General features: G+C 45.5%; 1 protein-coding gene across 5 annotated transcripts in view; it reads left to right on the plus strand.

Moving 5' to 3' along the window:
• The window catches only part of LOC110527925 (cadherin-4), a 243357-nt gene that overhangs the window by 193052 nt on the left and 24233 nt on the right, over positions 1-26072 (plus strand). For all 5 annotated transcript variants that reach the window (XM_036983417.1, XM_036983419.1, XM_021609553.2 and 2 more), the window contains 3 exons: positions 8081-8225; positions 17144-17316; positions 24259-24396. In XM_036983417.1, coding sequence (XP_036839312.1) covers positions 8081-8225; positions 17144-17316; positions 24259-24396 — 456 coding nt within the window. The remainder of the gene's footprint in view (positions 1-8080; positions 8226-17143; positions 17317-24258; positions 24397-26072) is intronic.

The raw sequence follows: 26072 nt of genomic DNA on the forward strand, positions 1-26072 counted from the left end.
GGCGTTAGTGCCTGAGAGGAGCCTGGTGTTAGATCCTGGTGTTAGAACCTAAGATAATTATGGTGTTACAGCTTGAGAGGAGCCTGGTGTTAGAGCCTGTTGTTAAAGCATGAGAGGGGCCTGGTGTTAGAACCTGGTGTTAGAGCCCGAGAGGAGCCTGGTGTTAGTGCCCGAGAGGAGCCTGGTGTTAGTGCCCGAGAGGAGCCTGGTGTTAGTGCCCGAGAGGAGCCTGGTGTTAGAGCCTGAGGAGCCTGGTGTTAGATCCTGGTGTTAGAGCCTGAGAGGAGCCTGGTGTTGGAGCCTGGTGTTGGAGCCTGGTGTTGGAGCCTGGTGTGGAGCCTGGAGTTAAAGCCTGAGAGGAGCCTAATGTTAGAGCCTGGTGTTAAAGCGTGAGAGGAGCCTGGTGTTGGAGCCTAATGTTAGAGCCTGGTGTTAGAGACTGAGAGGAGCCTGGTGTTAGAGACTGAGAGGAGCCTGGTGTTAGAGACTGAGAGGAGCCTGGTGTTAGAGACTGAGAGGAGCCTGGTGTTAGAGACTGAGAAGAGCCTGGTGTTAGAACCTGAGAGGAGCCTAATGTTAGAGCCTGGTGTTAGAACCTGAGAGGAGCCTAATGTTAGAGTCTGGTGTTAGAACCTGAGAGGAGCCTAATGTTAGAGCCTGGTGTTAGAACCTGAGAAGAGCCTAATGTTAGAGCCTGGTGTTAGATCCTGAGAAGAGCCTGGTGTTAGAACCTGGTGTTAGAACATGGTGTTAGAGCCTGAAAGGACACTGATGTTAAAGTCTGAGAGGAGCCTAATGTTAGAGCCTGGTGTTAGAACCTGAGAGGAGCCTAATGTTAGAGCCTGGTGTTAGAGACTGAGAGGAGCCTGGTGTTAGAACCTGAGAGGAGCCTTGTGTTGGAGCCTGGTGTTGGAGCCTGGTGTTGGAGCCTGGTGTTGGAGCCTGGTGTTGGAGCCTGGTGTGGAGCCTGGAGTTAAAGCCTGAGAGGAGCCTAATGTTAGAGCCTGGTGTTAGAGACTGAGAGGAGCCTGGTGTTAGAGACTGAGAGGAGCCTGGTGTTAGAGACTGAGAAGAGCCTGGTGTTAGAACCTGAGAGGAGCCTAATGTTAGAGCCTGGTGTTAGAACCTGAGAGGAGCCTAATGTTAGAGCCTGGTGTTAGAACCTGAGAGGAGCCTAATGTTAGAGCCTGGTGTTAGAACCTGAGTGGAGCCTAGTGTTAGAGCCTGGCGTTAGAACCTGAGAAGAGCCTAATGTTAGAGCCTGGTGTTAGATCCTGAGAAGAGCCTGGTGTTAGAACCTGGTGTTAGAACATGGTGTCAGAGCCTGAAAGGACACTGATGTTAAAGTCTGAGAGGAGCCTAATGTTAGAGCCTGGTGTTAGAACCTGAGAGGAGCCTAGTGTTAGAGCCTGGTGTTAGAACCTGAGAAGAGCCTGGTGTTAGAACCTGAGAGGAGCCTAATGTTAGAGCCTGGTGTTAGAACCTGAGAGGAGCCTAATGTTAGAGCCTGGTGTTAGAACCTGAGAAGAGCCTAATGTTAGAGCCTGGTGTTAGAGCCTGACGTTAGAGCCTGATGTTAGAGTCTGAGAGGAGCCTGATGTTAAAGCCTGAGAGGAGCCTAATGTTAGAGCCTGGTGTTAAAGCCTGAGAGGAGCCTGGTGTTGGAGCCTGAGAGGAGCCTGGTGTTGGAGCCTGAGAGGAGCCTGGTGTTAGAGCCTGGTTTTAAGCCTGAGAGGAGCCTAATCTTAGAGCCTGGTGTTAGAGCCTGAAAGTAGCCTGAATGTTAAAGTCTGAGAGGAGCCTAATGTTAGAGCCTGGTGTTAGAACCTGAGAGGAGCCTAATGTTAGAGCCTGGTGTTAGAACCTGAGAGGAGCCTAATGTTAGAGCCTGGTGTTAGAACCTGAGAGGAGCCTAATGTTAGAGCCTGGCGTTAGAACCTGAGAAGAGCCTAATGTTAGAGCCTGGTGTTAGATCCTGAGAAGAGCCTGGTGTTAGAACCTGGTGTTAGAACATGGTGTTAGAGCCTGAAAGGACACTGATGTTAAAGTCTGAGAGGAGCCTAATGTTAGAGCCTGGTGTTAGAACCTGAGAGGAGCCTAATGTTAGAGCCTGGCGTTAGAACCTGAGAAGAGCCTAATGTTAGAGCCTGGTGTTAGATCCTGAGAAGAGCCTGGTGTTAGAACCTGGTGTTAGAACATGGTGTTAGAGCCTGAAAGGACACTGATGTTAAAGTCTGAGAGGAGCCTAATGTTAGAGCCTGGTGTTAGAACCTGAGAGGAGCCTAATGTTAGAGCCTGGTGTTAGAACCTGAGAGGAGCCTATTGTTAGAGTCTGGTGTTAGAACCTGAGAGGAGCCTAATGTTAGAGCCTGGTGTTAGAACCTGAGAAGAGCCTAATGTTAGAGCCTGGTGTTAGAGCCTGACGTTAGAGCCTGATGTTAGAGTCTGAGAGGAGCCTGATGTTAAAGCCTGAGAGGAGCCTAATGTTAGAGCCTGGTGTTAAAGCCTGAGAGGAGCCTGGTGTTGGAGCCTGAGAGGAGCCTGGTGTTGGAGCCTGAGAGGAGCCTGGTGTTAGAGCCTGGTTTTAAGCCTGAGAGGAGCCTAATCTTAGAGCCTGGTGTTAGAGCCTGAAAGTAGCCTGAATGTTAAAGTCTGAGAGGAGCCTGGTTTTAGGGCCTGAGAGGAGCCTGGTGTTAGAGACTGGTGTTAGCGCCTGGTGTTAGCGCCTGGTGTTAGCAACTGAGTGGAGCCTGATGTTGGAGCCTGGTGTTGGAGCCTGGTGTTGGAGCCTGGTGTTGGAGCCTAGTGTTGGAGCCTGAGAAGTTCCTTGTTTTAGTCACCTACCAGTTAAGAAAGAGAGAGCATCTTCACTCACAGTCAGTGTTAAGTCAATTAGCACTAGACTCTCACTTGTGAGTTACCTGTTGAGAACCTTCTCTGCTTTTGGGTTTTACTGCTCATGGTTGACGAAGATAACTTTATATTTACTGGTCTGTTCTTCAACAAGAAAGACATGACTGGTGTTTTTGACAGACTTCCACCAGATGAAGATGAACTCTGAGGTTAGCATGTGGGTGAAGTTGAATTTTTCTCCACAGACAGCTGTAGGGAGAGAGCAGCTGGGAGCCAGCCTGGAGATGTCTGTGCGTGCGTGCGTGTGTGCGTGTGTGTGTGTGTGTGTGTGATGAAGGATATATTGCTGGAAACTTTTACCAGTAAACTACCAGAATGTTGGTAACTTAGAAGTAAAAAAATTATACCATGACGTCTAGTGGCCTTTTGGGGTACATCAGATTATAAAAGGTGTCTAGTTTTATCTGGCCATCTGTGTGGCCTTAAAAATACTTATGGCTGCAGGGGCAGTATTGAGTAGCTTGGATGAAAGGTGACCAGAGTAAACGGCCTGCTCCTCAGTCCCAGTTGCTAATGTATGCATATTATTATTAGTATTGGATTGAAAACACGCTGAAGCTTCTAAAACTGTTTGAATTATGTCTGTGAGTATTACATAACTCCTATGGCAGGCAAAACCTGAGAAGAAATCCAAACAGGAAGTGAGAAATCTGAGGTTGGTCGATTTTCAACCCAGCCCCTATTGAATTCACAGTGGGATATGGATGAAGTTGCACGTCCTAGGGCTTCCACTAGATGTCAACCGTCTTTAGAAACTTGAATGAGGCTTCTACTGTGTTGTGAAGCTGAATGGGAGCTGAATGAGCCAGGTGTCTGGCAGAGAGCCAAGGGCTGGTCATGCGCAATTCACATGATAGCGACCTGCGTTCTCTACAGACAAAATAATTCTCCAGTTGGAACTTTATTGAAGATTTATGATAACAACATCCTAAAGATTGATTCTATACTTAGTTTATCAAGTTTCTTAAACCTGTAATATAACTTTTTGAAGTTTTCGTCCGACATTCAGATGGACCTGCACGAGAGTTTGGATTTGTGTACTAAACGCGATTTGTGTACTAAACGACATAAATAATGGACATTATCGAACAAATCAAGCATTTATTGTGGAACTAGGATTCCTGGGTGTGCATTCTGATGAATATCATCAAAGGTAAGGGAATATTTATAATGTGATTTCTGTTGACTCCAACATGTCGGATAATTTTATTTATTTTCTGAGCGCCGTCTCAGATTATTGCATGGTTTGCTTTTTGCGTAAAGTTATTTTTAAATCTGACATCGCGGTTGCATTAAGGAGAGGTATATCTATAATTCCATGTGTATAACTTGTATTTTCATCTACATTTATGATGAGTATTTCTGTTGAATTGATGTGGCTATGCAAAAGCACTGGATGTTTTTGGAACTAGGGAACGTAACACGCCAATGTAAACTCAGATTTTTTTATATAAATATGAAATTTATCAAACAAAACATACATGTATTGTGTAACATGAAGTCCTATAAGTGTCACCTGACGAAGATCATCTAAGGTTAGTGATTAATGTTATCTCTATTTGTGCTTTTTGTGACTCCTCTCTTTGGCTGGAAAAATGGCTGGGTTTTTCTGTGAGTTGGTGGTCACCTAACATAATCGTTTGTGGTGCTTTCTCTGTAAAGCCTATTTGAAATTGGACTAACAACAAGATTACCTTTAAAACGGTATAAGATACATGTATGTTTGAGGAATTTTAATTATGAGATTTCTGTTGTTTTGAATTTGGCGCCCTGCACTTTCACTGGCTGTTGTCATAACATCCCGTTAATTCTTAGGGCTACAATCCCATTAACACATGGAGACTATATAAAGAAATCAAATAAGATATATGTGTATATATATATATATATATATATATATATATATATATATATATATATATATATATATATATATATATATATATATATATATATATATATATATATATATACCCACAAATGCTGACGCTCCAGATACTCAACTTTAAACAGGACAACATTTTTCAGCTGTGCTAACATAGTTGCAAAAGGGATTTCTAATGATCTATTAGCCTTTTAAAATGATAAACTTGGATTAGCTAACACAACGTGCCATTGGAACACAGGAGTGATGGTTGCTGATAATGGGCCTCTGTACACCGATGTAGATATTCCATATAAAATCTGCCATTTCCAGCTACAATAGTCATTTACAACATTAACAATGTCTACACTGTATTTCTGATCAATTTGATGTTATTTTAACGGACAAAAAATGCGTTTTGCTTTCAAAAACAAGGACATTTCTAAAAGTGACCCCAAACTTTTGAACTGTAGTGTATATAATGATAAAGCTGTGAAACATGATCCTAAATATAAATCAGAAACTTAGTGAATACCATTGGTGTTTAATATGAGGGTTACCGTGTGAAATATCCTTCTTAGTCTTTACACACTTTCATTTATTTGACTACGTCAATTTGTCTTTGTTGTAAATGTTTTTGGCGACAAACTTTTGGCAGTTATGAAAACGTTTTGTGTTATTTAAAAAATAAAGCCATCGTTGATTAGATGGTTTTTTCATTAGTTAGGCTAGTTTCTCTTGAACCATTTGGTCTATCCACTAGAAACTCATGGTCAATGTAGACACGTATATCCAAAATTAATACTATATAGGTTTTTTTATTTTATTTATTGTTCAAGTATAAATTACCAAAGTTATCATAGATTGCCTTTGATTACCTGTTAGTTACCTAAATTACCAAAGATTCTGATAACTTTGGTAAATGACCAGTAGCTTTGCAACCCGGTAGCTGTGTGTGCGTATGTAACATGTTTCTACATGCGGGTTTATGTGTGTGTCTGGACAGACCCCATCAGTGGTGTGGGGGCTGTGCTTTGGCAAAGTGGGTGGGGTTATATCCTTCCTGTTTGGCCCTGTCCGGGGGTGTCCTCGGATGGGGCCACAGTGTCTCCTGACCCCTCCTGTCTCAGCCTCCAGTATTTATGCTGCAGTAGTTTATGTGTCGGGGGGCTAGGGTCAGTTTGTTATACCTGGAGTACTTCTCCTGTCCTATTCGGTGTCCTGTGAATTTAAGAGTGCTCTCTCTAATTCTCTCTTTCTCTCTCTCGGAGGACCTGAGCCCTAGGACCATGTCTCAGGACTACCTGACATGATGACTCCTTGCTGTCCCCAGTCCACCTGGCCGTGCTGCTGCTCCTGTTTCAACTGTTCTGCCTTATTATTATTCAACCATGCTGGTCATTTATGAACATTTGAACATCTTGGCCATGTTCTGTTATAATCTCCACCCGGCACAGCCAGAAGAGGACTGGCCCCCCCACATAGCCTGGTTCCTCTCTAGGTTTCTTCCTAGGTTTTGGCCTTTCTAGGGAGTTTTTCCTAGCCACCGTGCTTCTACACCTGCATTGCTTGCTGTTTGGGGTTTTAGGCTGGGTTTCTGTACAGCACTTTGAGATATCAGCTGATGTACGAAGGGCTATATAAATACATTTGATTTGATTTGATCAGTGGTTGCTGTGGTGGTTCTGGTAGAGTTGTTTCCCCGTGGTTGTGTTTTTCAGGCCCGCCCTCCAGCATGCTAATGACAGGACCAAAACCACACATTAGCAGTCCACACACACTGCTCACACACTCTTCACACACTCCTCCAGGCTCTCAGATCAAATTTCCATTGGCTCTGTCAGCCCCCACCCCACCCTTTGCCCACTCACCATGCAGAGCCCACAGCTGAGAAAACAGATTGGGCTTGTTTGTTTGTTTGTGTTTCTCTCTGTTTGTTTGTTGTGCTCTGGCCTATGGAAACTCATCGTCTGGGGGAATATTAAGTGGCTGAAGCAACAGGGTTTGAATGCGTTTATACAGTGTGAGTGTGTGTGTGGGTATGTGTGTCTAAGAGCAGAAGTCAGTGTGTGTGTGTGTGTGTGTGTGTGTGTGTGTTTCCACACTATACGCAAGCAACTCAGAAGCAAGATGAGTCATTTTTTCAGGAAGGCAGGTATCAATGCTGTAGCTTGAGGCTCCTCTGTACCATTCAGTCCTCGAATGAACATGGCCTCTTTCTGTGAATAGTAGAGATTCTATTAGTCCATGTTGTACTTAGTGTTATTAAAGGGTCCACTGCCCACATGTCTGTGAAGGTGTATGAGAACGACAACCTTAGACTCCCGGCTCTCGGTCTCTGTCCAGGTTTGTATGGTTTTATGTTTTTACAGAGCTATTGGGAGAGACAATGATGCTGTTCTTTGCCTTTCAAAGCTTCTCTCCAACATAATATTGTCTGGAGCTGTGAGACATCTTTAGTCAACATGAGTGTATTCAGACATGGGGTTGTTACAGCCGGGTTGGAGAAGAAGTCATAGCAGTGCATGTATTGATTGTCACTCTTTCCTCTTAGGGTCCCCCACTGTTTCTTTGTGATTCTCTCTGTGTTTCTGACTCATTACTGGTATTACACGAGGCATGCTCCTTCCATCTCTCTCGCTCTCCTTTTCTCACACTGTGATTCACAGGGAATTTTTGTGGATTGGCTTATCTGCTTATCTCAGTAAAAGACATTGTGGCCAATCAGTGGTGGTGTTGCACAAACCAACAAGGACAGTCATTTTCCCTAGGAGAACAAAAGCCAGACACCACATGAGTTGTTGAATAGAATAGAGTCTCTAGGTGTTCTCTGGGGCTCTTGCTGTGTCTGCTGAGCAGCACACACCTCAGGCTGTATCTGTGTTTGGACACAACACCTTATATTCTCTTTCTCTTATTGGCAATTATCAGCACAGGCACTCCAGCAGGCTCTCTCTGTCACGACAAATAAAAGACTGGAATTACTGCTTCAGTTGTGGAGCTTCCAATTAACAAACCTCTCACAACCAGCAATCAAAATCAAGGTTGCATGGCAGGAATTCAATGGTCAGAGATAGTGGATTTTCATGGACTCTCTAGTGTGCAATTACAGTAAACATACTTGTGAAAGAGATCTGCAATGGCAGAAATTCAGCCTGTATGCGTTGTCTGCTGTCATGTTTGTGTCAATTTGCCTTATGTGATGTTCCATGTCGATCAGTGCTGCGTTATGTATCGTCAAAGTTACTGTGGCGTTTACAGGACTTACACAATGCTTGTGTGGTTTCGTTGTGTTGTTTGCAGCTGCGGGCCCATGCTGTGGACATGAACGGGAACAAGGTGGAAAGCCCCATAGACCTGTACATCTACGTCATCGACATGAATGACAACCGGCCAGAGTTCCAGAACCAGGTGTACAACGGCTCTGTGGCTGAAGGCTCTAAACCAGGTACATTCACTATGACTGAATACAGCGTATTGCTGTGAACAGAAGCATGGTCATTTTAAAGGCAGAGGGAGCGACGTATCATGGTTGGAGGAACACTTGTTCTACCAGTCAGACATCGATGTTTGTTTACTTTGTGTTCAGACAATGTTCTGCTGCACAGTTTAATCTCAGGAGATTTCCGAAACAACGCAGGCGAGAGACAGAGAGAGGGAAAAGAGCACACACACACACACACACACACACACATACATTGCAACAATGGTCTCTCCTCAGTGGAGCGTGGATCTGTTGTCTGTTTTAGAACAAACTCTGCTAATTAACGAGAAGAACCAAACATATTTGAAAAGTCTGCCTTTTCAACTGACTGGTACTATCTTATAAAAACCTTTTATTTTTAGCATATGAGGACAAAGTGTGTGTTGGGGTTACAACACTGTCAATTGTGTTGGAGAAGAAAACGTAGGTCGCACAGCTTATTAGCTAATTATTCTGAAATTGTCTCACGTAGCTAGCTAGTGGAATGTGAACACAATGTCCCACTATTGTATGATGGAGTTAACACACTGACAAGTACTTTTACATAGACCATAGACCATAGACCTTTTCTCTCTCCCTTTTTCTGTCTATCTATTCCCCTCTATTGTATGCAATCATGAATTTTAAATGAGAGAGTGTGCCACTTAGCTATGGTTGCCTAATTGACTATTTAAGGAAATGTGAGTGGGGCCATTTTTCATCACTGGTGTATGTTCTGTGGGACGGTTTTACTTTTCTGGGCCATTTTAAGACGCAAAGAAGTTCAGCGCCATGTTTATCCAACGTATCACTTCAACTTTAAGCTGCTTTCTTTCGACTGGTAATGAGAATGGGCCTCCCCTCCCCGTAACTCTTTTGGTTCCATCAGACAGAATGTTCTTCTAGCCGCTCAGAGCAAAGGGAGATGTGTGACGTGCTCATCTCTAGTGTATCTAGAAGACTCTGATATCAATGTGTCTCTGAAGTATTACGGCTTATCCTCCATCTACTCTGGCTGCTATGTAAAAGCATTCAAAGAGACAGACCTGCGGGGAGTTGCCCTTATCGCTGTCGCCAGATGCGACATTGTGTATCAAATCAATCCATCAGTGAAAGTGGGTTTGAAATGTCACGCTCGCCATCCGCCACCACCGGCGTTCTTCCATCGGGAGACACAGAGACAAGCATGTCATTGCATTGGATCGGTCTTACATGCAAGTCATGATGCAATTACAGAATGAACTAATCCAATTGTTATTGTGATTCAGACGGGGAACAAATGTGATCTGACCCGTGTGGTGGGCATCCACGTGTCCTCATTAGGGTATTCTGGGAGCTTGCTGGACACTTCAAGTTATTGGATGGTTATTGTAAAAGGAGATGAAGAAGAACCCCCAAACACACACCACCACCACTCTCTCCTCGTGCACAAGAGATCACAGAGAAAACACTCACGTGATAGAGCCGGGGATGTAAAAGGATTTCTCTATTTTATTGTAGAATGAGGCCCTCCTTCCTCAGAGCGTAGTTCTATACTCTATCCCGCTTTCTCCCTCTGTAGCGGACAGACGGGAAGTAGTTCCTTTTCATGGCCCTTTTAGAGAGACACTCTGAAATGAGAGCAAAAGACAAATCCAGCGGCGTGCTTGATGAAAACCTGCTCGAGAGTGCTCAAGACCTCAGACTGGGGCGAAGGTTTACCTTCCAACAGGACAACAACCCTAAGCACACAGCCAAGACAACGCAGGAGTGGCTTTGGGACAAGTCTCTGAATGTCCTTGAGTAGGCCAGCCAGAGCCCGGACCTGAACCCGATTGAACATCTCTGGAGATACCTAAAAATAGCTGTGCAGCGACTCTCCCCATCCAACCTGACAGAGCTTGAGAGGATCTGTAGAGAACAATGGGAGAAACTCCCCAAATACAGGTGTGCCAAGCTTGTAGCGCCATACCCAAGAAGATTCGAGGCTGTCATCGCTGCTAAAGGGGCATCAACAAATTACTTAGTGAAGGCTCTGAATACTTATGTAAATGTGATATTTCAGTATTTTATTTATTTTTATACATTTCCAAAAAATATCTAAAAGCCTGTCTTTGCATTGTCATAATGGGGTATTTTGTGTAGATTCATCAGGGTGGGGAAACTATTTAATTTATTTTAGAATAGGGTTTGGCCAGTAGGGATATCCTTGTCTCATCGCGCACTAGCGACTCGTGTGGCGCGCTAACCAGGTCGACTGCGCGGGTTGGATCCGCGCTGTGTTAAGAAGCAGTGCGGCTTGGTTGGGTTGTGTTTCGGAGGACGCATGGCTTTCGACCTTCGTCTCTCCCGAGCCCGTACGGGAGTTGTAGCGATGAGACAAGATAGTAACTACCAACAATTGGATACCACGAAATTGGGGAGAAAAGGGGGTAAAATTCAACGAAAAGGGGGGGGGGGGGGGGGGGTGGGGGGGATAAGAATAAGGCTGTAACGTAACAAAATGTGAGAAAAGTCAAGGGGTCTGAATACTTTCCGAATGCGCCGTATATACAAAAGTAAATGGACACCCTTTCAAATGAGTGGATTCTGCCATTTCAGCCACACCCATTTCTGGGTGTATAAAATCAAGCAAACAGCCATGCAATGTCCATAGACAAACATTGGCAGTATAATGGGTTGTACTGAAGAGCTCAGTGACTTTCAACGTGGCACCGTCATAGGATACCACCTTTCCAACAAGTCAATTTGTCAAATTTTTGCCCTGTTAGAGCATCCCCAGGCAACTGTAAGTGCTGTTCTGGTGAAGTGGAAACATCTAGGCGCAACAACGGCTCAGCCGCAAAGTGCTAGGCCACACAAGCTCACAGAACAGGACCGCAGAGTGCTGTGCATGTAGCGCGTAAAAGTTGTCTGTAATGCTCAATACCGAGTTCCAAACTGACTCTGGAAGCAACGTCAGCACAAGAACTGTTCGTTGGGAGCTTCATTAAATGTGTTTCCATGGCCGAGCAGCCGCACACAAGCCTAGGAAGATCACCATGCGCAATGCCAAGCATTGGCTGGAGTGGTGGAAAGTTCGCTGCCATTGGACTCTGAATCAGTTATAACGCGGTCTCTGGAGTGATGAATCACGCTTCATCAGCTGGCAGTCCGACAGATGAATCTGCGTTTGGCCGATGCCAGGAAAACACTACCTGCCCCAATGCATAGTGCCAACTGTAAAGTTTGGTGGAGGATGAATAATGGTCTGGGGCTGTTTTTCATGGTTCGGACTAGGCCCCTTCGTTCCAGTGAAGGAAAATCTTAATGTTACAGCATACAATGACATTCTAAACAACTTTGTGGCAACAGTTTGGGGAAGGCCCTTTCCTGTTTCAGCATGACAATTCCCTGTGCACAAAGCGAGGTCCATACAGTAATGGTTTATCGAGATCGGTGTGGAAGAACTTGACCGGCCTGCACAGAGCCCTGACCTCATCAAACACCTTTGGGATGAATTGGGACGCCGACTGCGAGCCAGGCCTAATCGCCCAACATCAGTGCCAGACCTCACTAATGCTCTGGTGGCTGAATTGAAGCAAGTCCCTGCAGCAATATTCCAGCATCTACTGGAAAGCCTTCCCAGAAGAGTGGAGGCTGTTTATAGCATCAAAGGGGGACCAACTCTATATTAATGCCCATGATTTTGGAATGAGATGTGTCCACATACGTTTGTCCAAGTAGTGTATGAAATAGATTTCTTCTCCCTCAAGTCTGTTCTTCTCTAATAATTCCTTCAGCATGGGAAGTTGTGAAGACATGTGAAGAGACATTGCAGTAAATTGTTCTGACTGCCCATGCATTGAGGTGTGAGGTAATTTTCTGGCGGCTGGTTTTCATTGGTCCCTCCCGGGCATGGCAGGGTTGTGTTTGGTGGTGGGTGGAGCTGCAGTGTGGTCTGTTAAAAGCCCGGGGAGGGCCAGTAGTGCCATTAGAGCCAACTTTGTGTGACCGCAGTGATTTGTGTCCCCTTTATCACTCTGTCCCTAGACACACACACACAGAGTGACTGCCACATCCCTCTCCTTCTCACCTCTCCTCCTTGGCCTCATACTTCTCCTCCTGCCCTTCCACACAGTCTCTCACCCACTACTGCCTCCCCATATTAATATTGTACTCTACTTTACCTGTCCCTGTCTCAATGCCTGTTTTTAATCCTCCTCTTACCCTCCTTTTCTTGTCCTTTAGTCTTCCAACCCCTATCTCTCTCCCTCTTGCTACCCCTTTTAGTGCCCTTTCCAGCCTTGTCTTCTCTCTCCCTTCCCTTTCCATCCCCGGAAATACCTTGCCATGCTATCTTTCTGCATCTGTGCTTTAGATTAGATTATTAGATTAGATGAGTTTATTAATCACATGCACAGCGTCGCAGATGTAATCACAAGGACCGTGAAATTCTTATGCTCTGAGTGCAAAAAGTGCAGGTCAAAAAAGGGAAGTGAATGAGACAATAATACAAATATGAATAATACTTGTGTCCATCTCTCTCTTGTTCTGCCCCTTTTCCTCCACATCCTCCACTGGTGTGTATGGCTGCCAGGCTTCCCCCCAAAAAAATGACCAAGAAAAAAACATACACAATAATTGATCTTTCATCTCTCTGTGTATCATAAATGTCGTTCAATTCGTATGAGGCTGAATGTATCTCACCGGAGAAAGCAAACCAAGTGAACAACACACCACCCTCTGTCTCTGTATGTGTAGCCCATCTATCTGATGCTGTCTGGTCAAAAAGAGTATGACATTGTTGCCGCCCGTAGTATTGAATGAAAGGGAAGCCAGGGAGCATTTGGCTTCCCTTGATGAAAAAAAATAATAATAATAATAGCCAATCAGCGTTGAGCTAAACAGAACACAGCTGTGAATGGTCCTGGCAACCCCCAAAAAAAGTATCAAGGGAAGCCAGTGTGGATTTGCCTTCAAACCAGTCATATCACATTAGAAGCCAAACATCATTGACAGAAACGTTGCATCTCATTGTGTCGTTGTCCTCCGGTGGCTAGCTAGCTAGCTAAAATTGTCCCTTTCCTAAAGTAGCCATGGATGGAGATAGGGATTTGTACTTGTGGTTTTACTTAATTCTCCGTACTGGCCATTGATTCTAATGGTGATTCTGATCCAACCATAAATTCATACATTGTGCCCCTGGACTGAGACGATGGTTCAACAGTTCAACATGTAGCTAGATATAGTTGGCTGGCTAATGTTAAAAAGCTGGCCTGGCGCATCGTTGCCCACGAAAGGAAATTAAGCTAGCAAGCAAGCACTTTAACCAGGTAGCCTAGGACAAAAACAAAAAGCTTGTACTGTATGTCAGTCATAGACCATTCAGGCAACATGAAAGAGGAGGATGGCATTGGCATTTCTCTACAAGTAGGGTGAGTCAACATGTTTTTCTTGCATGCACACACCCACACACACACACACACACACACACACACGCACAGAGAGAAATCGGTACCATGGACAGATACATCATATTTACCTTATGTTGATTGGACTAAATTGTTTCTGGTATCTTTTAGTTGTCCCTGTATTAGGGCTCACAAGTGGCGAAACAGTCTAAGGCACTGCATCTCAATGCAAGAGTCCCTGGTTCGAATCCAGGCTTTATCACATCCGGCCGTGTTTCGCAGTCCCATAGGGCGGCGCACAATTTGCCCAGCGTCGTCTGGATTTGGCCGGGGTAGGCCGTCATTGTCAATAAGAATGTGTTCTTAACTGACTTGCCTAGTTAAATAAAGGTTCAATAAATGTTTTTGACTAAGCATTATGTGATTAGATAATGTTGACGTTGAAACAGTGCTGGAATAGCCTGTTTACTTTGCGACTTGCAGTGACTCCAAATCAATAGTTGTTTAGTAGTCCAAAAATGTGCTTGACCATGCTGTAGGTCCTATAACTGTTTGTTACAGGCTAAATGTTTTGTGGACCTCACTGGACAGATGTTGCTCTCTTACTCTCTTTTATGATGAAACAAAGGTGTGGTTGAATTTATCCTGCCACTGTGCCTTCTTATTGTCTCGGCCTTAAGCTTATATACAGTATCACGGTGTCAAGGCAAATTAACTAACAGGTTATAGAGCAAAAAATGCAATTATCACAACACAGGTTGTAATATATACAGTATATTTTTTTCCTTGCTTGGTTTCCCCAGTGATTTTACCCTCACACCGCTACTATAATCTGTAATTCATCTGTAATTGGAAGGCAGCCCAGCTAACACATAACGTTCTGAGAACCATATGTTTCTTAGAGCTCGTTGAGAGGGTGTTTGTCCTATGGTTATTCTGCATACAACCTTTCCACAACTTGGAAACATTAAGAAAATATTCCATAAAATCCACAAGAAATCATTAGAAACTTTCAAATCCTTTTTGGAAGATTGTTATTTTGTTCTCAGTGTCTGTTTGAACAGCTTTGAATGAGTAAAACAAATATGGCATGCTAGCTCAATTCTGGTGACGCAGTGGGCTAATTTAATGACTAGAGATCAGAAGATCGTAGGTTTGAATCTCACTGACGCCGTGAGATTTTCACTTCCATTCTCAGAACGTTTATAAAAAACATTCAGTTTTACTGGTCAGGAAGCGTATGGCTTCGTTCCCAGAACCAATGGGAAATCTAAAACGCACGTTCCCACAACTTCCAAGGAACCACATGTGTTAGCTGGGAGGTGTTGACCCCCAGCTCAGTAATGTTTAGTCAGTGGATGGAGCCCATCAGGGATCTCAACTTTCCGCTCTCTTTCCCATGTAACCAAATGGCCAACATGCCTGCCTTGCCTGCCACCAGTGAAATTTTCGGCTCCAGCGGTTTTGGTGGAAAAGCAATTAGGATTTAGAAGTCATTTTCAAATGAAAGAAGAATTAAACAGGCTCATAGGTTAACTCTTTCAGGCATGCCCACACTTTTAGACAAAGAGCACTCTTTAAGCTTATTAAGAAATCCCTCTTATTGAAATTAAAGGTGGCAGAGTTGACATATGATTCTCTACATTACTCCTCCCCCATCGGACTGAACATTTGATCAAATGTTGATGCTCTCCTCTGTAATAAGGGTCATTGTTTTTCTCCTCGCTCCCTTCCATGGCTCTCTCTTTCTCTCCCCATTCTTTTCTCTCCATGGGCAAAGTGACAACTCCTGCTTTGAAACTTAATGAAGTTTGAAATAGAATTCTCAGCCACAATTATTCTGTTGATTCTGGCTGTCACGGGAATTATGGTGCTATCTCTGCCCAATTATGAGAGCCAGCATAACAGACACCTGTAGCTGCGAGTACCCACTGTGTGTCTCTTCTCCTGTCTGTCTGAAATTCAACATGTTTCTACACTAGCTAATCCTATCTAATGCTATCCATACCCCTACTTCTGATCTACAGCAAAACTGACCCTAGATCAGCTCTAATGTCTCTCACTCCTCCCTGTTTTTCCTCCCATCTCTCTCTCTCTCTCTCTCTCTCTCTCTCTCTCTCTCTCTCTCTCTCTCTCTCTCTCTCTCTCTCTCTCTCTCTCTCTCTCTCTCTCTCTCTCTCTCTCTCTCTCTGGTTGCCTTCAGTGAAGAACAAACACCATTGTAAATACAACCCATATTTATGCTTATTTATTTTATCTTGTGTCCTTTAACCATTTGTACGTTGTTAAAACACTGTATATATATAATATGACATTTGTAATGTCTTTATTGTTTTGAAACTTCTGTATGTGTAATGCTTACTGTTAATTTCTCTCTCTGTCTCTCTCTCTCTCTCTCTGTCTCTCTCACTCGCTCTCTACCTACACTCCTCTCTGTCTCTCTCTCTCTGTGTCTCTCTCTCTCTCTGTCTCTCTCTCACTCTCTCTCTGTCTCTCTCTCACTCTCTCTCTCTCTGTCTCTCTCTCACTCTCTCTCTCTCGGTCTCTCTCTCTCTCTCTCTCTGTCTCTCTCACTCGCTCTCTAGCTACACTCCTCTCTGTCTCTGTCTATCAATCCCTATCTCTCTATATATGCTTCTCTCTTCTCCCCTTCCTCTCTCCCCCTGTCTCTTTCTCTTTGTTTCTACCTCCTTATACAGTACAACAACCCTGGCATGTGTGTTCTCCTGCCTCTCTCCCCCTAAGCTGACAAGACCCTAGATTTCCTGCTGCAGCAGTAGCAGTAGCAGCCTTTAAATGGCTGCCTGATGGAGAGTGACATTTTCCCTGAGCTGGGGAGAGGAACGAGGAGATCTCTCCCTTTTCCTGGACAGAGTGCTCCTAATTGCCTGGTCACATTTGTGAGCCTGGCTGACAAGCTCTTACAAATCAATAATTCTGCTAGGGGAGATGGGGGCACAGGCCTTTCACCCCCCATCCCCTCCACCTCTATGCACACGTACACAGGCACACACCACCCCCACCGCCAGCCTTAAATGGCTGTGTTTTTTACCCATGATTCCAAGACAAATAGGGAGAGAGCATCGGAGCATTAAGGGCAGCAGCCGTTCTGCTGAAGGCTGAAATAATGGATGGTGGAAATGGCAGAAGAGCCCATGCTGCTCATTACTAAATGGACTCTGTAGGGAGGAACTTTACCCTGCCTGCCTGCCTGCCAGCCTGCCAGCCTGGTATATACAGGGATGGGATGAATGGGGGCTTTTTCACAGAGTTTTTTTTCCTGCTTATTTTCCCTTAGCTGAAGACATAGATGCAGGGAATGGGTTTGAAATAAGTTTTGAAGTGTGTATACTGTGTACTGTATGTTAAATATGTGTTTGTGTATGATGATGGGACACATATGTTACATCTCTTGGTGTTGGTATGACTGTTCATGGCTTTTTCTTTGCCAGGAGGAGGTGTTTCCTGTGCTGTGTGATTCACATTGTGTTTCTGTAACTGTTGCTGGCTCTGCCTCCTCCCTGTTGGCAGGCACGTTAGTGATGCAGGTGACCGCCAACGACTCAGATGACGACACCACAGCCAATGGGATGGTGCGGTACCGGATCCTATCCCAGACCCCCCACATGCCAATCCCCAATATGTTCACCATCAACAGCGAGACGGGAGACATCTTCACGGTTGCCGCCGGCTTGGACAGGGAGGTCAGTTGCACAACAAGGTCACACTGTCTGTCAGGGGGCGCAGGTGGGGGGTAACAGTGGGGAGGAAGGGGCATTGACATCCTTTTGGATCGGTGTTCATGTCAGCATGTTACTGCACATCCACAGGGTTGCGGTATGTTTATGGTGTCTACTGTGTCACCTTACATCTCATGGCAGGGGTACCATGTCAAACTAAGTCATTATATTAAATATAGTCTGACACTGGGTGTTGTTCCAATTCCTATAGGTCACCACTCCTGTACACCAGTCAGTCACCTTCTGCCCTTAATAACGAACTCAGAATTCCCTCTCTCCCTAGACTAAACCTTAAACGTGATGAGCAAAATAGTCAGATAGGGTTGGGGTTGATTCAAATTCCAGTCTATTCAGGAACTGAATTGAATTATTCATGTGTAGAGACTTTTCATGTCCAATTCAGTTGACAGGAGTTGAAATGGAATCGACCCTGACCCTGCGAACAGCACTGCTAATGGCTATAAAATACCAACACGTGCTGGCCCTCCTTAAGGGGGTCATGGGAATGGATTTCACCTGGTTTATCCTCTACCCTCCTTGTGTCGCACTCCCGCAGGTGTTGTGCCCCCCCCCCCCCCCCCCCCCCCCCCCCTTCTTAGATCACTAATGAGGGAGGTCACGGTGGGTCAACTCTGTTCATCCCATAATGCATCAGTAAGCTGCCAGCAGAGTATTTTATAAGAAGCTGTTCTCACCCTCTTACAGTCAGCCTCTCAGACTCACACTCCTAACACTCCTCTGTGGCCTGACATTCAGAGGGAAACACGTCCGCCAGTCCTACTCCTAATGTTCCAAAGACACAAATTTATAACAGACTGTATCATTATGATATTATTAGTCTGGTGATTTTACTACAGACATAAAAGAACAAGTGCTGAGTCTAAGCCTTTGAGCTCTGGCAACACGAGTCAGTCTCATAACGTTTATATTCGCAGATTTCTCAATAGTCCCACTTGGCAATAGCTCCATCCTGACCATCCTGTGGAAACCAGACGGATTTTACCTATATTGGAAACAAAAGACTAGTATGGCAACCAGGTTTAGTTGTTTAATATCTGATTTGTGTGTGAATAATTGATGAACATAAACAATCACAATTACATCCAGGTTCTGTATGCATGTATGCATGCACTTTACTCATTCAAGTATGCATGTTATACAGTAAAGGGTTGACAGTAGAAATCATCTGCAGTTAATGCAGGGGCCTGTTTCACTGTCCCCTGGTCTCCCCCAAAGCTGAACGGATGGGAGTCAACCTCATTAATCTAGGTAGAGCAGCAACTCAAGCAGCCCTGTCCCACCTGCCTCTCTCCCTCTGATCATTCCCCTAAAACTGGGACACACCTGGGTGTTCACCCACCTACGCTCAAGGTCACACACATAAGTAGACTCTCAGGCATTAGCACACATGTATGCATGCACGCACCCGCACGCTCACACACACACGCGCACACACACACACTGCGATGTAGCAGCTAATCCTCTTCATCAGTTGCACTGGAGACTAAATGGAATATTCATGTGTTAATTAAGGGGTGAGTGAGCCTCTTCAGTGTGGAGAAGAGCAGGGGAACAGGAAGGGCACTTCAGTGTCACCCAGCCCTGAACACTCCTGAATGCCAATTACCCTGCCACTCACTGCATCCCTGACCTCACCTCTTCTGTGCCCTCGTGCCACTGCATGTTTCAGCACACTGGTTAACAAGCAGGGCTAAGCTGTCTCTGGGTCCCTCGTTCTCTGCCTGAGAAACAGAGGTACTGCACATAAACACGCCACTGTGTCTTTCTCTTGTGCTGGTGGCTAATGGGCAGCATTTGTTAGTCCTGGTCCTGAGTGTGTAGCGGTGAGGTACAGTATGAGGTAGCCTGCTGGGTGTCAGAGCTGCTGAGTGTAAGAGTCATGCTGTCCTGTACTGTGTGCCACAGATGGACTGGGCTGTCTCGGTGCTCTCTAGGCCTGGCTGGAGTGGCAGGTCCGTTGCTTTTCATTCCCCCAGGCTACTGCAGCCTCTCTGGAGCCTGGCTGTGCACGATGCTGGGCGGCGTGGCTGACTCGTGTCAGCTCCAGGTTGGACCATGTAAGCTCCGCTCTGCCTGATTAGGGCATTGATCTGACACTGTAGTCTGTGTTTCTGAGTGCCTAAAGACTGTCCACATGGGGGAGGAGAGGCTGGGCAGGGGATAATGCAGGGCACTGGGCATCTACAGGGGCTTGAATGTGCCAGCTCCAGGGGACTGAGTATTACTCCTTCAAGCTGGGGAAGTGGTTAACCATTATGGAGAAAAGTTTGTTTTTGACATATCTGGGGGGGGGGGCAAGTGTCTGTGCATATGGGTGTATCTGAGTGTTTGTGAGACAGTATTTCATGTGTCATGAGTATATCATACTGGTCTGGGTGTGTATGTATATTGTATGTCCATGTGTCTTTGTGTTTCATACAGTGTGTTTAGCAGGGGGGCTGTGCTCCATCTTCCTCAGAAAGCTGCAGTGAATGGGAGAGAGGGAGTCTCTCTGGGTTAAATGTGAGTCAGTGGCTGTTTGAGGTAGATTGTTAGTGACAGGGTAATCACTGTGGTCAGTACCAAACTGACAGGCCGGAACACAAACCACAGAGCAAATACGGAAAGTGCTAGTTCAGTGCTCATTCACGCTTGCTTTGTCTTCGTCACATGTTCAGTCTGCCTAGCACACAAAGCACAAACACACACAGCTCGAATTCAATGCATGCTCCATTAAAGGGATTCTACGGTACTTTTGTATATTTTTTTGCCAGTAGTGGTCCCCGAAAATTGCATAATAGACATACAGTGTGTGCAACACATCATTGCTGTCTCTCTCTCGCTGTGCTGTGGGTGCATCATGTGCATCTTGCTAGCTGTCACTCATATGGCGAGGCGCTGAAGCTCATTGGTTGAACTCAAATTGCTAGGGTGTTGGCCCACGTGGGGGAAAATGTCATGGGAAATGGCGCAGCACAGCTTCCAGAAAAACTGTTGCTTTCAAACTAGGGATTTTGTGGCTAATTGAGGTAAGACAGTAATTCTACTCATAGATTATGCTAGTATGAACTACACATTGACACATCCAGCCCAAAGTGGGAGGTTTAAAAAACTCTTAGTAGTATCCAAAGTTCTGGAGCATGTCTTTAATGTTTTGTAAGTAAAAAATGTACCTTGCATTTTTCCTATCAATGTCAGTAATGCCTTTCTATCTTTTTTGTAAATAAGATTTGAAAACAAACAACTCCAAACAGTGACTATTAGACAACCATTTCAGGATTTAATTTGACCTTTTTGGTTTAAAAGGAGTACTGGCAATAGAGTTCTGTTAGCCTGTAGCCTTTTGTGCTTTCTGTACTCTCTGGTCTCGTTCAGTTCCTGTGTAAAGGATCTCATTTTACCTCAGAGTTTGCAGCAGTGTTCTGTTCTTATGGCCCTAGATGCCTTTCAACCCTTCCCATTAAAGTCCAAGAGCTTAGACCCGTGGGAAAAGCGCTGCTTTTGTTCTGTTTGGTGAAAGAAGGCGGCGTATTTCCTTTCTTGAGTTGGGCTCTAATCTAACAGAGATACTTCTTTTCAAAGATCTATAGGACTCATTAGAGACACCATTAATGGCTTGTTAGGGCAGACACACGGACGGAAGAGGCTAGAAGAGTGTGTGTATGTGTGTGCTGGGTTAAACTTCTATCAACTGTCAGGTTTGGAACAAAGTGCTGCAGGACAGCATGTCTCATTCCCCCGACTGTGTCAGAGTGCCACCTGCTGTTGGGCTTAACACACCTTTCCATGCTTGATCAAAGACTATGCACGTCTGCTACTCAGAGTCAGGCTAGCCACAGGACAGCAACTATCCAGGACTACTGTTACCCTGATGTAGCTAAATGAAGGGTGTATCTACTGCAGTGCACGATGAGAAGAGATGGTATTGATCTTTCATTATGACTGTAATAAAGCGCAGCCCATATTGAGTTTTCATTAATAGAGCTGGTCTAGTTCAAATTAACATGTGGAGCGAGTCCTAATGACTCTGCAGAACTTTAAATGACTCTGGGTGAGTTTAAGTGTTTTAATAAGCCTTGCTGGATCAACTGACCTGACTATTAAGCACACTGCTCCTTGAGCAGAGAGCGAGAGAGACGGAGAGCGAGAGAGACGGAGAGCGAGAGAGACGGAGAGCGAGAGAGACGGAGAGCGAGTGAGACGGAGAGCGAGTGAGACGGAGAAAGAAAAATAGAAAGAGCACTGATCTTTCCCCAGCATTTTACTGGCCTCCATCAGGGTTCATTAGCCAGCCACCTGGGTTCCACCCTAAATGCGTCTGAGATTCAGGTCCTGACCCCAGAGCTGTTATAGGCCGTGTTATCAAGGTCAGCCGTGCAGAACTGGCCCAGGCATAGCAGATAGCAGTTCTGCTGAATGGTGAAAGGCTTGAAAAGAGGCCCTTTCAGCTGAACACAGGGTAACACTTTATTTGAATAGTCTATCTACAGAATATCAGTAACATTTCAAATCAAATGTATTTATAAAGCCCTTCTTACATCAGCTGATATCTCAAAGTGCTGTACAGAAACCCAACCCAGCCCAGCAAGCAATGCAGGTATAGGAGCACGGTGGCTAGGAAAAACTAGGCTAGGAAGAAACCTAGAGAGGAACCAGGCTGAGGTGTGGCCAGTCCTCTTCTGGCTGTGCCGGGTGGAGATTACAACAGAACATGGCCAAGATGCTCAAATGTTCATAGATGACCAGCAGGGTCAAATAATAATAATCACAGTCGTTGTAGAGGGTGCAACAGGTCAGCACCTCAGGAGTAAATGTCAGTTGGCTTTTCATAGCCGATCATTCAGAGTATCTCTACCGCTCCTGCTGTCTCTAGAGAGTTGAAAACAGCAGGTCTGGGACAGGTAGCTTGTCCGGTGAAGAGAGGGAGAGGGAGAAACCCTAGCACCCCCCCCCCCGGACACATAAATACTGGATGCTGAGACAGGAGGGGTCGGGAGACACTGTTGCAACATCTGACGATACCCCCGGACAGGGCCAAACAGGCAGGATATAACCCCACCGACTTTGCCAAAGTACAGCCCCCATATTGCTAGAGGGATATCTTCAACCACCAACTTACCATCCTGAGACAAGGCCGAGAATAGCCCACAGAGATCTCCGCCACGGCACAACCCAAAGGGGTGCGCCAACCTAGACAGGAAGATCACGTCAGTGACTCAACCCACTCAAGTGACGCATCCCTCCTAGGGACGGCATGAAAGAGCACCAGTAAGCCAGTGACTCAGCCCCTGTAATAGGGTTAGAGGCAGAGAATCCCAGTGGAGAGAGGGGAACCGGCCAGGCAGAGACAGCAAGGGTGGTTCGTTGCTCCAGTGCCTTTCCGTTCACCATCACACTCCTGGGCCAGACTACACTCAATCATATGACCTACTGAAGAGATGAGTCTTCAATAAAGACTTAAAGGTTGATCGAGTCTGCGTCTCTCACATGGGTAGGCAGACCATTCCATAAAACTCGAGCTCTATAGGAGAAAGCCCTGCCTCCAGCTGTTTGCTTAGAAATTCTAGGGACAGTTAGGAGGCCTGCGTCTTGTGACCATATCGTTCGTGTAGGTATGTACGGCAGGACCAAATCAGAAAGATAGGTAGGAGCAAGCCCATATTCTAAACCTAACCCTAGCCCTAACCTTAACCCTTATCCTAACCCTAAACTTAGCCCTTACCCTAACCCTTTTTCTAAACCTAACCCTAGCCCTAACCTTAACCCTTATCCTAACCCTAAACTTAGCCCTTACCCTAACCCTTTTTCTAAACCTAACCCTAGCCCTAACCTTAACCCTTATCCTATCCCTAAACTTAGCCCTTACCCTACCCTAGCCCTAACCTTAACTCTTACCATTATTCTAAACCTAACCATAGCCATTACCATAGCAAACAGTTGCTAATCAACAGATAGTTTGTTGATATTATGACCATCTGTAGAGCATCTACCGATGGAAAATCCAGACTATCCAAATATGGTGTGACCGAACATGGCAGTAGACTAGGCTGGGCTTCCCTCTCCTCTTCACACTGACTGACCTGTCCTTGACGTCCATTTTTGACACCAGCACAATAGGAGGTTTAGCCAAACGGATTAATGAGAGCAGAGAGGAGCGGCAACTCTGAGAGGCTTACAGGGAGAGACCAGGGGAGAGCCTGGGAGACTGGAGAGAGAGATGGACTGGCGAGAGGGGCGAAACTATCGCTGCACTGATGGACACAGTGAACTTTCAGCACCATGGACAGCAGCAAAGTGTCAATGAGTTTTGTTTTTGAGTCAAAATAATATATACTGTAATGCGGTGTGTGCAGTGTGTGTGCATCTGTGCGTGTTGTGAGAGGGAGGGAGGGAGAGATGAAAAGAGAGGAGAAGACAGTGTCTGCCGTATCTTCTCAGTGTGAATGCATGTTATACCGTCTGACGTCATGATTGACTGTTCTTTCAATGGTGGTCTGTACGACAGCACCGCCTCTAGCTATTCTCTCCCATCTAACTGGCCTAAATAATGTCCATTCACTCTCTTTAATATTTGCAGCATAGTGGTTCTTCTTAAAGGGATGGCACCTCCATTAGAGTGAGTGATGATGAGGGTTGCTCAGAGAGCTAAAAGCAGGGACTTGTAGGCTATAATGGATGAGCCTTTCACTCGCGCCCGTTGGTCCCTCACTTCCTAAGCCTTTGTGTGTGTGTGTGTGTGTGTGCGCGCGTGTGTTCATGAGTTTGCACATAAGTGTGTGTGTCAGGTTCAGAGCTATTTGTGCTAGTTATTCATTTGTTTGTTTGTCAGTCAGCCCACCTAGCTATAGTATGCTTACCCTCTATGACGTCTTATTTAACTAACGTGAATGTGGTGTGTCTTTCCAGAAAGTGTCCCAGTACACCATCATCGTCCAGGCCACGGACATGGAGGGGAACCTGAACTTTGGCCTGTCCAACACGGCCACCGCCCTCATCTCTGTGACCGACATCAACGACAACCCTCCCGAGCTGACCGCCAGGACGGTGAGTCTCCTCTCTCTGACCTCTACTGTAGGGCCACACATCTGTATTCATGACAGGATAACATCAGCTGATGGATATTCACCAGGGCAGTGCCCCAACTCTGTTGTAGATGCAGTCCATGTGTCTGATGCTATCTTAGAGAACAAGATTTCATGGCTCTTTGACAGGAGGTTAGAGAGCTGGACAGAGGAGCGGGACAGAGACATGTGGAGAGATAAACAGCAGGCGAGGACAAATAGGAGGACCAAAAACACGGAGAAGAAAGGGGTCAGAGGGAAACAGGGAGCTACTGCAGTAAAGGGAGAGTGTGTCGGAGCGACATATGGAGGGACAGAAAAAGAGGGATGAGAGAGAAAGATCATAGGCATGCTGTTTGGTGATGGGAGCAGCCCTCCCTCCACTCTTTCTGCCAGCAGCCTCTCTGGTGACCATGGTTTGTCTGCAGGCATCTGGCCCCAGTCCCATACACATCCGCACTGGAGGCAGCCTGACTTCTTCTGGCCCACTTTTGTGTGTGTGTGTGTGTGTGTGTGTGTGTGTGTGGGCGTGTGGGCGTGCATCACGAGGGAGGGGTAGTCTCTCCCTTCATTGGTCTTTCTTTCTCCCTCCCTCTCTCCTTTTTCTGTATGTCCATCCATCTGCAGAGGGAGGAGTGTGTCCACGTCACACGCTGCCTCCTCTGATGTGTGATCCATCTCTTGGTGGCACGGCGGTATCATCACTGCGTGTGCCAGGCAGGCAGCTGTGTAGTTCCAGCCGGTTGCTCTGATAAGAGGCCCCAGCTGTCAGAGACTAACCCACTGAACAACGCCTCTCCTCAGACTGCTCTGTCCTGTCTCTGTCACTCCCCTCTCACAGGGGAACACTCAAACCTCCACACAGCCACACTCCTCTCTCTTCTACTCTATGTCTCTACTCTCTCTACTGTTCAGTCTCTGTATGCTGTTTGCTGGTGTATCAGACATGGTGTTGGGCAGTGGTGGGAAAAGTACCCAATTGTCATACTTGAGTTAAGGTAAAGATACCTTAATATAAAATGACTCAAGTTAAAGTCACCAGGGTAAAATACTACTTGAGTGAAAGTCTAAAAGTACAGTTGAAGTCGGAAGTTTACATACACCTTAGCCAAATACATTTAAACTCAGTTTTTCACAATTCCTGAACATTTAAAACTAGTAGAAATTCCCTGTCTTAGGTCAGTTAGGATCACCACTTTATTTTAAGAATGTGAAATGTCAGAATAATAGTGCAGAGAATTATTTATTTCAGCTTTTATTTCTTTCATCACATTCCCAGTGGGTCAGAAGTTTACATACACTCAATTTGTATTTGGTAGCTTTGCCTTTCAATTGTTGAACTTGGGTCAAACGTGTTGGGTAGCCTTCCACAACCTTCCCACAATAAGTTGAGGGAATTTTGCCCCATTCCTCCTGACAGAGCTGGTGTAACTGAGTCAGGTTTGTAGGCCTCCTTGCCCGCACACGCTTTTTCAGTTCTGCCCATACATTTTCTATATGATTGAGGTCAGGGCTTTGTGATGGCCACTCCAATACCTTGACTTTGTTGTCCTTAAGCCATTTTGCCACAACTTTGGAAGTATGCTTGGGGTCATTGTCCATTTGGAAGACCCATTTGCAACCAAGCTTTAACTTTCTGACTGATGTCTTGAGATGTTG

The sequence above is a fragment of the Oncorhynchus mykiss genome, chromosome 7, assembly GCF_013265735.2.
Source record: "Oncorhynchus mykiss isolate Arlee chromosome 7, USDA_OmykA_1.1, whole genome shotgun sequence".
Lineage (NCBI taxonomy): Eukaryota > Metazoa > Chordata > Actinopteri > Salmoniformes > Salmonidae > Oncorhynchus > Oncorhynchus mykiss.